Source organism: Aplysia californica, unplaced genomic scaffold (genome assembly GCF_000002075.1).
Source record: "Aplysia californica isolate F4 #8 unplaced genomic scaffold, AplCal3.0 scaffold00346, whole genome shotgun sequence".
Classification (NCBI taxonomy): domain Eukaryota; kingdom Metazoa; phylum Mollusca; class Gastropoda; order Aplysiida; family Aplysiidae; genus Aplysia; species Aplysia californica.
Window position 1 is genome coordinate 285,152 of NW_004797616.1, and position 13,174 is coordinate 298,325.

The 13,174-nt window shown below is 37.3% G+C and overlaps 1 protein-coding gene across 1 annotated transcript in view; it reads right to left on the minus strand.

The window, feature by feature from the left end:
- Window positions 1–13,174, minus strand: part of LOC118477175 (protocadherin Fat 4-like) — a gene marked incomplete in the record, with an annotated part of 113,600 nt that overhangs the window by 66,502 nt on the left and 33,924 nt on the right. The window contains 12 exon segments of the mRNA XM_035970945.1: window positions 1–62; window positions 855–1,037; window positions 2,149–2,271; window positions 2,907–3,092; window positions 3,556–3,690; window positions 5,137–5,319; window positions 6,289–6,417; window positions 7,767–7,949; window positions 8,854–8,979; window positions 9,710–9,898; window positions 11,037–11,165; window positions 12,470–12,655. The exon segment at window positions 1–62 is cut by the window's left edge and continues 61 nt beyond it. Of these exon segments, the coding sequence (XP_035826838.1) occupies window positions 1–62; window positions 855–1,037; window positions 2,149–2,271; window positions 2,907–3,092; window positions 3,556–3,690; window positions 5,137–5,319; window positions 6,289–6,417; window positions 7,767–7,949; window positions 8,854–8,979; window positions 9,710–9,898; window positions 11,037–11,165; window positions 12,470–12,655 (1,814 nt within the window).

Genomic DNA, 13,174 nt, shown 5'->3' on the forward strand with positions numbered 1-13,174 from the left:
GGGGACACGTAGAAATATTCCAGACAGCTTCCAACGTTCAGGAGGGTGTAGCCAATGGCATCCTGCAAAAATATAATAATAATAATAATAATAATAATAATAATAATAATAATAATATTAATAATAATAATAATAATAATAGTAGTAGTAGTAGTAGTAGTAATAATAATAATAATAATAATAATAGTTAGTAATAATAATTATTATTATTATCATCATCATCATCATCATAATAATGATCATAATAATCCTATTAATCATAATAATCAGAACAATCATAATAATAAAATAAATGATAATGTCATTAATAATAATAATAATGATAATCTTATAATAATAGGCTAATAATAATAGGCTAACAATAATAATAATAATTTAACACATATCCACGTTCTACAGCAAGCCTTGTGTGCTTTAACTATATTATCCCAGGAGACCAAAAAGTGAATGTTTGTACAAGTAACAGTCTTAGACAGGTGGTCATAAGAGCAGGTTAGACTGCATATCATATAGTGTAATAGTTGAAATATTTGTATGCCACTGCTGGCCATCAAATAAAACCTAAACATCTTACACTTACACACAATTGGAATTCATCAAGGTAAGGAACATATCTCCACAGGTGCCAACTGGCAATGAAATCAAATCTGGAACTTTTCAGACCCCATGGAAATGCGACAGGTGGCTATTCAAAACTAACAGATCACATCATTATCTAATCTGTCTTGTTCAAAACTATTCTTTACTGAAGTTCTGAAATTGCGCAAAATCCGGACAATGCCAGAACAGATATCAAGACTTCCGGATTTATCCCGAAAATCGGTACCTCTGTATTTTGTCAGTCATAAACTTACCCCATCGAGATCCCGGGCAGTGAGAGGCAGGATGAGACTTCCTGCGGCCAGCGACTCTCTGACCGTCTCGGAGTACGAGGGGAGCTCAAACACGGGAGCGTTGGGATTACGTATCACATTGATGGTCACAGTGGCAGCGGCCAAGTTGTTGGGGTAGAAACTGTCGTACGCTCGGATGCTCAGCTGAAACAAGATACGTCATCGTTTTTTGGGGTTCTTTTTAGTTTTAGTAAGAGTTTTACGCCACTTACTAAAACCGAAAAAAAAGTTTAAAATAAAAAATAATAGAAATTGTTCCAACTTTTGTTCTGACTCATATAAGAGAAAAAAAACTTTCAGTATCGTTTGATATCTTTAACATTATGTAGCACTTTTTTTAAAGCTCAACAATGACAAGTCACATATTTTTTAAAAACAGACATGGGGAAAAAAGAAGAGAAAAAAAGGACAAAGAATTGTCTTAAATAAATTCATCGTTTTTTGGGGGTCCTTTTAAGTTTTGTAAGAGTTTTACAGCACTTACAAAAACTTTAAAAAAACAATTGTTCCATCTTTTGTTCTGACTCATCTAAGAGGAAGAAAACTTTCAGTATCGTTAGATATTGCTAGCATTATGATGCACTAATTTTAAAATTCAATGGTGACACTTTGAACAATAAAAAGAGGGACGCGGGACAAAGAGAAGAATTTCTTTTTAAAGACACAAAATAGTCTTAGACTTATCTGAGTAACATAAGCCTAACATACACATAATACACACAAAAACTTAATATAACATAATACAAATATACTTTTCTTCTTCAGATATGAACCTGAAAAAATATTTTGTCGACTATAATCCAACTCCGAATTATACCTTGATCCATATCAATTGTCTGTCCTTCTCTTTGGTTTCTCTCAAATCAAACTTCTTCAACGACCTTAGACATACCCATGTTACTTTTCAGTGTTTTCTCTCCTTCTACTTCTCCCTGTCTCCCTCTCTCGCCTTCCTTCCCCACCCCCACCTCTCTCTCTCTCTCTCTCTCTCTCTCTCTCTCACTCTCTCTCTCTCTCTCTCTCTCTCTCTCTCTCTCTCTCTCTCTCTCTCTCTCTCTCTCTCTCTCTCTCTCTCTCTCTCTCTCTCTCTCTCTCTCTCTCTCTCCTTCTCTCTTCGTTACATCTCTTATCTTGTCTGTCCCTCTTTCACTTTAGTCCTATTCTCCCCCCTTCCCTCCCCCCTCCCCCACATAAACACACATACACACTGATTCCTCTCTTCCTCTCTCCACCTATTAAGTCCCTCTTGACTTACAATGTACAGCTCTTGTGCACTCTCCCTCAGGTTGTTCCTCACTCGCACAACACCAGAGAATGCGTCGATCGAGAAAAACGCTAGAGCAGGTCCATCTCCGATCGCTTCGTACACGATTGTGTCCTGGAAATGAGGACAGAGATATATTCATTCATTTCTTCGGACAAAAAAAAATCCCATAAAATACAAAACTTCACCGAAGAAACAAGAATGATTTCTTCTCAGTATTTAACAGAATAAAACAGAAATGTTTCTCACCATCATCATAAAAATCATAATTCCTCTTCTCAAAACAATACAATCAATAATAATTTGTTTTTACTTTATGAGAAATGCAAAAAATTTCTTCCATACTATAATGAAACTTTTGATCCTTCTTACCAAACAATCCAATACTTTTGTACCTATTCTCCCTACTAAACAACCCAATTTACTATCTAATAAACATTCAACGCAAGGGATACAATTAAATACACAACACTAATCTTTTTTCAATGCCAACAAAAAAAAACTCACATCCTGTAATTCCATTCAATGAATAAATCTTTCCTTTGACAATAATTCAAATACTCCAAAAATAGATGTAACGTATTATTTTATAAGAAGAGCAAAAAGAAATGTCAAGAACTTGTGAGACGGAAAGTAAGGTAGCAATAATTTTTAAATCTCAAATAAAAACAAATAAATCTCAGATTAGATAACATAAACTGAAACAATTGTTGGAGGAGTTTATGAAGACAGAAAAGCGCCCTCTTTACCTGGAGGTCATCGTCTGAAGCCACGACAGTTTGGATCGTGTCGTTGATGGCCGTTGTCTCCACGATTGTAACGATGTAGTTGGAGCGTGAGAAGCTCGGGCTGAACTGATCACGGATGATGTTGATCTGCACCGAGGCCTGGTCGGTCTTCTGAGGGTACCCGTCATCACGAGCCACCACTGTGAACTGGACACGGAAAACACAAACTGTAAACGGTCTCGGTGCAAAAAATATGGTGAAAAAATTTGTCTGGTAACTGGTTTTATACATGTAAGTCTTGTCAGAAGACCATTCCTATTCATTTGTTTTAACTGTTGAAAAACAACTATAAGTTAAATGATACAGCATATAATTTTAATTCCTTCACAAAAAATTATGCCAGCAAGTTTTAACTTTTGTTCTCATTCTAGGATATATTTTTCAAAATATTTTCAGGACATAATACTTAATCAAAAAGAAAGGAAAGCATAATATTATTTAGCAAGGGAATTAGACTTGTTCATATTTTACCAATTAATTATTACCTAACTAAATTATGCTGACTCTCCATTGCTGAATTATAAAGTCTTGGAAAAAAATGCACCAAAAAAAACAGTAGTGCAAAACCAAAGTCAAAAAAATGCTGAGCATCATGATGAAAGGATCATACCAAGTACTGGCTCTGAGAGCTAAGTGCCAGGTTCTTCCTGATGAATATGGTTCCCGACCCTGGATTGATGAAGAAGAAATCTTGAGCAGTGATTCCGTTCTGGGAGGCAGCATCTATCTCATAGGTGACAACATCCTGAGGAGATACAAAAGGTCAAAGGTTGACAGCTGCTACGTAAAAATACAAAAGTTCTGTTATCTGTTACCCACAATGCTTTCAAGGGAAATGCTTGGACAGTGCTTGTCAAACTTTTTACAGCCAGTGCTCACTTTTCAGAGGTTAACATTTTTGTACAACCCATCCACTAGTGCATCCAAGGGGAACATTTAATAATACCTGTCACTATGAGGGTGATTCCCATCACTAACTTTAATTACCAAATTGCCCACAAGAAGGAGCCAAGAGTAGTAACAGAAAGAGTCAGGAGCCCTGAGGTAGGAGGGGGTGGGGAGGATGGGGGGTGAACAAATGGAAATGAAAGCAGATAACAGAACATGATTAGAGAGCAGGAAAGGAGGTGAAAGGAGAATATGTTAGAGAAGCAAATTTTCTGTCGCTGTCAGGTTTTGAACCCGGGACCTATTGAATGAGAGGTGAACATCTTAACCCCTAGACTACGAGAGCCCCCTGTGAGTTAACACTGAGTGGAAGTTTTCATGACGTTTTTTGTTACCCGATGTGCACTATATTTTTGGCGGAACGTTACATTCCACATCGTCTTTGCTATTGTGCAGTATTATAATATGTTTGAATTTGATTGATTATCATGTATTGATAGAATATTATGTATCCAAATATGGCGGTCGTTGATGTGGAGATGCCTTGCAAGGATAAGGCAACATTGTTCATTTTGATTTTTGATGAAAATAAAAATAAACAAATGTTTGTGCACATCGGAGTGACTGTAGTTATTTATGAGTGCTGTTACTTGAACATAAAAGAATATACTAACCTTTTGGTTGCTTAGGGAGACGCGTTTACAACAAGTGTTAGCCAAACCTGTCTCTCTCTCTAGATCATGTGATCCTTTTCTCTTCAGTGGAGCCCTGATGCGTTGGAATCTCACAAGACAAGCACAGAAATAGACTGAGGCTCTAAACAACCATTCCCCTTTCCTCACCCCAAAATCTCTGCAGGCCTCCTCTGCCTCGATACAGCTCTTCCCTCTAACCTGCTGTAATCAAGACTGCACTCGTCTCCCACTTACTCACTCACTCTCTCTGCTTTATACACTTGCGCCAAACAATACAACTGAACTGAAACTGAACTCATCTCACACTTACTCACTCACTCTCTCAGCTTTATACACTTGCGCCAAACAATACAACTGAACTGAAACTGAACTCATCTCACACTTACTCACTCACTCTCTCAGCTTTATACACTTGCGCCAAACAATACAACTGAACTGAAACTGAACTCATCTCACACTTACTCACTCACTCTCTCTGCTTTTCACACTTGCGCCAAACAATACAATAGGCTAGGCCTAACCCCCTGCTACCGACCAACACGCCAGATTGCCCAATAAACAGCCAAATAGACCACAACATGTTTTACGGGAAGCACGTCCCAACTTACGCCATCTCCCTCGGAGGCAGAGACTTGCAGGACGCTGGTCCCCTGGGCCTCAGACTCCGACACTGTCTGCACGTAGAAGTTCTGGCTGAACACGGGAGGGCTGGGGTTCCTGGTCACGTCGATGAGCACGTCCTCCGCCACTCTCAGGTCCTGGCGCAGCACTTCAAAGGCTTCAATACGCAGCTGGAGAAAGACACAGAGTATGTATCTATATATAACTCCAACGGTCTTGTAATTAAATTCCTGCATGTGGTTGAATGATGCAGCTGATGTGATATGCATGCCTACATATTGTCAGCTTTACTTCTCTTTTCATATTGAATTTTAATGAGAGTAATATATAAATTAAATTTTGTATGTATACCTGCATGTGTTTTTACGTCCTGTACAGCCAAGAAAAATTTCCCTCTAGGATAATAAAGTATTATCCTATCTTATCTTATCTTATCTTATCTTATCTTATATTATCTTATCTTATCTTATCTTATCTTATCTTATCTTTTCTTTTCTTTTCTTTTAAAAAATGTTAAAATATCGTATGTCTGCCAGCTGTTCAGAAGTACTAATCTAAAAAAAAATAAATCTTTTTTTCAACTGTAAAACATCAAGTATAAGAAATACAATACAAACAAGTATGTTTTTTTACTTATTTTGTATGATCTTTCAGCAGACAAAGAAAGCGCGTGAGAGAGAGACAGGTAAAAAGAGAGAGACAGAGAGAAAGCGAAAGAGAGAGGTAGGTAGAGAGAGAAAGAGACAGAGTGAGAGACAACAAGAGAAAGAGAGGGGAAGAGAGAGAGAGAGAGAGAGAGAGAGAGAGAGAGAGAGAGAGAGAGAGAGAGAGAGAGAGCGAGAGAGAGGCAGTGAGCCAGAGAAAGAGAGGAAGAGAGTGAAAGAGAAAGAGACAGAGCGAGAGAGAACAAGAGAGAGAGAGGGGGGGAGAGAGAGAGAGACAGAGAGAAAGAAAGAGAGAGAGAGACAGAGAGAGAGAGAGGGGGGGGGGGGCACACACACACACACATCTCATTTTCAGTCTATGAAAAATGGAATGCTTGAAATGGCTTGCTCAGACACATCATGTTGAAAAACAACAGCAACAACAACAACAACAACAGCAACAACAACAACAGCAGCAACAACAAACTGACTTACCACATAAAGGAGAGATGCGAACTGATCGTTGATGATGCTCTGTTTGAGGGTGATCTGACCCGACAATGGGTTCAGCTCGAAGTAAGAGCTGCCAGGGAAGTAGCCGACTAAGGCATACTGTATAGGACTCTGTGGGAAGACAACAAACAGCATGCTAATGTACTACACACTACGAATATACTACACACTACAGAGGTACTACACACTATACAAGTATGCTTTCCCGGAAGCTGAGAATGTCTCCGAGTGGCCTACGGTTTGCTGGGGTAATAAAACACAAATAATTTGGTTCTCAGCGGGGGTACACACTTTAAAGAATGCTTTTTAAAATGTATCTTTATTGTTAATCAATATCATTATAATGAGAATCTATATTATTTTTATTTTCATTTCTACTATTGTTATACACAGAGTCTGTTTCTTTAATTTTTCTCAAACCAAACTTCTTCGATAAGAAACCGGCATTTTTCCGCAGATTTTGGAATTTTTATCGAATTTTTGTTTTTCGGCTTAACTCTTTTTATGCCAATTAAAAACACATTTCAGTAAGGATTTTACTGAGAAACCTTGATGAAATGCATAAAAGATGTAAAATTTCAGTTTACACTGGCTCTCAAGCTAAGGAAATAAACTAAACTTTGGTGGCCATTTTCTCGCTAATTGTATCTCTGAAACCAGGCGACCCCAGCTCCTTCAAACACAAATTTCTTAACTTCTATTCAAGATAAATGGGTATTGTTTTAATCTAAAGCAAGGCAAAAGGACAGGCTTCAAGATGAAACCAATGACTCCATATGCCCCAAAATTGACGAGCACCTGATTCCATCGCATCGTGACACATTTGTGGGAATCTATTTTGCCCTCACTTTTCATGTCATTTTAGTAATAATGATCTTAATATTATAATAATAATAATATATAACATTTATATAGCGCATTTCCAAAAAAATAGCTCAATGCGATTTACATTGGAACACCCATTTTCAAAACCTTTCTTACTACTTCCTTTCTTCTCATGCAGTATATATTTTCACACACACACAGACAATTTTCATTCAGACGTAGACACAGAACAACTATAATTTAAAAAATAACACTAAAAGCTTATGAAGGATAGGCCTGTAGGAACAGAAAATGCTTAAGATGTCTTTTGAAGCTATCAGCTCTTATCTCATTTCATCTTATCTTATCTTATCTTATCTTATCTTATCTTGTCTTGTCTTGTCTTGTCCACCGCATCGTGACACAATTTCACAACACTCATGCAAGCATCTCTCATCTCTGCATTTAGTTTTAGTAGTTTTAGTAGAGGTTTTACGGCGCTCGCAGCTGCATAAGGTCATATGAGCGCCAGAAGATTAGAGGTGCTACAAGAGAGTAACAAACATAAAAAAGAAGAAGGGGTGATAAGGACGATTGATGTTTGATAGGAAAGAAGAAGCAAGCCACACCAGACCACCCGCCAACCACCCACTCACCTGAGCATCGAGATCCCTGGCCGTGACTTGGTAGATGGTCGAGTTGACGGCTTGGTTCACGTCGATGGTGGTCCTGTACGGAGTGTTCAGGAACACTGGCGGCTCGTCCGTGATTCTCTGGATGAAGATTCGAACCGACGCCAGAGCTCCTCGCCCGCGGTTGTCCTTAGCGTTGACAGTCAACTGTGGGCAAAAAGTTGGTGGTTTTATTAACCAGAAGTCAAACATTATGTCACACAAGCAAGAAGTCAATTTGGGGGAAGATTAAAAAATAACACAATTGACGGAGGAGGTCTAATACAAAAGAAAACACAAATAGGAAACCAAGATAAATCAAAACTATATTGAGTTCTCCAAAAGGATCTAATCAAAATTGCTACTGTTGTTGCTTTTAAATCCTTTTAGCTGCGAGCATTTTGCTCTTGGCAGCGGAATGCCTCCCTTTAATCAAAAGTTAAAACGTGTCAAGCATAGTCTGGCTTTGCTATATTCTCACATTTACATTACATGGGTTATGATGAGTACTATTGTGTATAAGATCTACTAATGTTGTAAATCATTTTGATATGGAAACACCAAAAGACGTAGTCCAGAACCAGTGAGTAACCTGTTCACTGCTGTGTAGACTTGCATGTACTCATTTGCATTCTCCAATTTTGTCAACTGCCGTTTTTTCTACTGGTTCATACAGGATATTCTACAAGATGTATTTGCCACTTTGGCAGATTCTAGCCCTTTAAACCCCATCAGACGCTCCCATTGGATGCAGGGAAGTGACAACTGTTTTGTTTCATTTACTGCTAGTTTTTGCTTGTTTTTCAGAACTATTCCCCAAACAATTTTTTTAGTAATGACTAAGCCTTTGTTTCTGCCATTTAGAAGTTGGAGTCAAGCTTTTGGGGTTATAATGAGACATAGTGCACCAGGTTTAGGCGACTGTAGAAAAAAACTCTGGGGAAACGGTGGAACAAACTCAGGGTTCAAAGAGTCAATTCGGGGAAACTTTCTGGCTTTGCTTTGATCATTCTTGAATCAACCTTTATTCTTGTCGGTGCAAACGTTAACAAAAAGGGTTAAGACAACTCACAGTGTACAAGTTCAACGGAGCTGATGTAAGGGCTTTTCTACTGCTGATTTCACCGGTGTCTCGATCCAGGAAGAAATACTGAGTGCCATTGGACGTGGGGTTCACCAGCTCATAGGTCACAATATCCTGAGGAACAGATTAGAAATATTTGAAAAATTATCTCTAAAATATATACAGAGGTGCTAACTAGCTATGAAAATGAATCCTGAAATTTTCAGACCCTACCCAAATTTGCAAACTTCTCTCTAAAATATATACAGCGGTGGCGACTAGCAATGAAAGTGAATCCTGTACATTTCAGACCCTACAGAAATGCATGCACGGGACTCAAAAAGTTAGATTTTATCGTCTTATTCATCTTGTATCAAGACTATTTTAAAATAAAGTGCTATATGCCTTGCTCAAAGATATCAAAATGTACATGAGCATATAAGCAGAAATATATTACATCATACAAGAAACAATTACACATACTTAAAGTATCCAAAAGCAATTTCAGAAACTGCACGAATGGATTTTTCCAGAACATCAGCACCCCTGGTATATACAGTAGATATAAGAAAAGTAATTATGTGATGCTTTTGAAGCTTATTTGAAGAGAATGCATAATTATTGATTCGAGCCATTAATCATATTGAACTAAACTTCAGGTACATGAATATTCACAAACACTTTTGCTAAAGAAGGTGACGACTAAATCACTGTCAAACTATGTAAGAAAATGTATTTCTCAAAGATCAGTTATTTTTGTTTAATCGCTCATATTATAGGCAAATATATACGGTACTTTTACAGCCCTTTCAACACAACCTGCACCATGCAAGAGGTACAAACAGAACCACAGCGTTTTTCTCACCCCAGCATCTCGGTCCTGGGCTGAGACAGAGATGACTCTCGCCCCGATGTCGATGTTTTCGTTGACCGTCGTCTCATAGGTAGCGGAGGGCACAAAGATGGGCCCATTCACGTTCCTCAGTACGATAATGGTGACGTCACTAGTGGCGCGGTTGGCAGCATAGGCGTTGTCATAGGCAACAAGACGCAGCTGAAGGAGAAAAAAAAACAAACAACATACATCAGTGTCAGTTCATTAACTCTTTCAGTTTGCAAGATGCAAGGGATTCTACAATTTTACGCATCCAACAGCAAAGGATGTTACCCTAAAACAGCTATAATTTAGTCAAATATTGATGGATTTGCTTGCGTGAGCACTCAAACTATTCGTGATTGGACAAAGTATCACAATATGGGTGAAAATAGGTAGTAAACATAGCACAGGATCAGGTGAAGGGTTTGGGGTTGACGGAATCAGTACTCCTAAAATGACACTTACGGGACGAGTCAATGAAACGCAAAATCTACAATTTTAAAACATTTTTCAAAATTTTGGGATAAGTACATCTGAACAGTTGGCCAACGATAAAAGTTTTTCGAATCAGTCAGCTAGAAGAAGGTTGCTTTTTCTGTATGATATGATAAGTTGAGATAAGATCAGATCAGATCAGATCAGATCAGATAAGATGATACTTTATTGTGCCACTGGGAAACTTTTCTTGGCTGTACAGGAATTGTAAAAACACCTACAGATATACACAGAATTTTAATCTTCCATTATTTGAACAAAAATTCAATATGAAGAGAAAAATAAGCTGATAACAATTAATACACATATCACATGAGATGTATTTTTCAACGCCATGAGAAAGAGAGAGAGAGAGAGAGAGAGAGAGAGAGAGAGAGAGAGAGAGAGAGAGAAAGAGAGAGAGAGAAAGAGAGAGAGAGAAAGAGAGAGAGAGAAATTTTTTTATTTAATGTTTCTAATTATTCAAGTTTCAATTTTATTGTGACGGTTCGTGAGTTTTTATAGCATTCTATATTTTAAGCGAACGAATTGCCAGGCTCACTGCGTGACTATTTTTCTCACAGAAATTTTTCTAGGCCTACATATACATATACAGGCATAATACTATGTTTAACATACGCATATGTCCTTTAATCTTTAAGGTGTGATATTATTAATAATGTAATGCGCATTCAAATAGCGTTTTTTTACATTTTTAAGAAAATGTGAATGCGCAGCATAAATGCTTTTTATTATTATTATTATGTTTCTTTTTGTAATAACAATACCAGCCCCACCAAAAAAAACCAGACAGAATGTGGAAAGGTCATCATTGACTGACCGTGTAGGAGGTGGCCTGGAGCGGGTCGGTCAGGAGAGACTTGATGACCGAGACACCCCCGGTGATGGCGTTCACGTCGAAGAACTCGTTGGCCGGGTACACGCCGATCGTTTGATACAGGATCAGGCCCTGAAACAAAGATCGGTGATAATGTGTTCACTCAAGCAATCTTGCCCTTCAAGCCACTCCATAATAATAACAATAATAATAATAATAATAGTAATTATAATAATATATAATAATAATAATAATAATAATAATAAGTAGTAACAATAATAATAGTAACAATAATATAACATAACAACTTAATTATGGCACAGACAAAATTGTCATTGCATAAAGAACCAAAGAAACAACACAAACTTTTGTACTTAAAACTGTACCATTGATGCTAGATCAAGCAATACCAGCACCAAAAAATAAAAATATAAAAGACAGCAATAACATAAAAACAAACAAACTATCAAAAGCAAAATGCTGGACTTAAGAAAGTCACAATACAAACAAAACAAATGTTGAGTAGATTAAAATAATAACTTTGTCAAGAAAGATTAAGATAAAAACAAAACAAACAATCAAACCACACAAACTCTTCAACTCACAACAAGATTATTGTCATCTACAGATGTAAAAAAAAAAATAGCTCAAGAAAAGTAAAATACCTAAACAAACTATAAAACAACACAAACTCTTCCATTCACAACAACATCATTGTCATCAAGGCAGGAAAAAAAAGCGGCTAAAAAAAAAGTAAGAAGTAAACAAGCAATAAAACAGCACTCCCAACAATATCGTTGTCATCAGAAAAAAACACAAAAATTGGCTCAAGAAAAGTAAAAATATAGACAAACTCACCACAAAACCATTGTCATTGAAAGACTTTAAAAAACTGGCTCAAGAAAAGTAAAAAGCCTAAACAAAATATAAAACAACACAAACTCTTAGACTCACAACAAAATCATTGTCATTTTCAGATTTTAAAAAAATAACTAGCTCCACAAAAGTAAACAGCAAACAAACAATAAAACACCACTCACAACAATATCGTTGTTATCGACAGAAAAACACAAAAATTGGCTCAAGAAAAGTTAAATGGTAAACAAACTCACAACAAGACCTCTATCATTGAAAGACTTTTAAAAACTAGCTCTAGAAAAGTAAAAACCTAAACAAACTCACAACAATATCGTTGTTATTGACAGAAAAAACCACAAAAATTGGCTCAAGAAAAGTAAAAAGCAAACACACAATAAAACAGCACTCACAACAACATCAATGTCATCAACAGAAAAAAAACAACCTGGTTTAAAAAAACTAAATATCCAACAAACTCACTACATGACTGTTATTATAGACAGAAAAAAACACAAAAACTGGCTCAAGAAAAGTAAAAAGCAAACACACAATCAAACAACACAGACTCTTCGACTCACCACAAGATCGTTGTCGCTGGCAGACACTGTAGTGACCGAGGCGCCCACAGGCACCGTCTCTACGATGCTGGCGTTGTAGCTCGGGAGCAGGAAGAACGGATCCTGGTTGTCTCGGATCACAGTCACAAACACCGAAACCACGGCCGCTTTTTCCGGAATGCGCTGGTCACTGGCACCAACAGACAGCTGAGGAAAAACGAAACAAAATAAAGACATGACGTAGGTGGTGATATTTCTCTTGTCGCATCTCTGTTCACTTCGCTATCTTAGGATTACAAAGTTCTATCTACTCGATACCTAGTTTCGAGATATTTGACATTAAAAAATGTTTAACCTCACTAAATGTCAAGCTTTTTCAAATAAACTTCTTTGAATATCTTGATAACAACTCCGAATATAATCTTAACATTTTAATAGAGCATTTAGAACGTTTGGTTTCAGACCTCTTAGTTTCAGCGACTCTAAATGGCCAAAAAGCCAGACAGAACTTTGTCATATTCTAGGGTAGCGACCTGTTGCTTTTTCTCTCAAGACATTTGTGAGTGTTGTTCAATGTGTCATACAGCTGTGTTGTGTCATTCAGTGAGTGTGTCATATAGCTGTGTTGTGTCATTCAGTGTGTGTGTCATACAGCTGTGTTGTGTCATTCAGTGTGTGTGTCATGTAGCTGTGTTGTGTCATTCAGTGTGACATATGGCTGTGTTG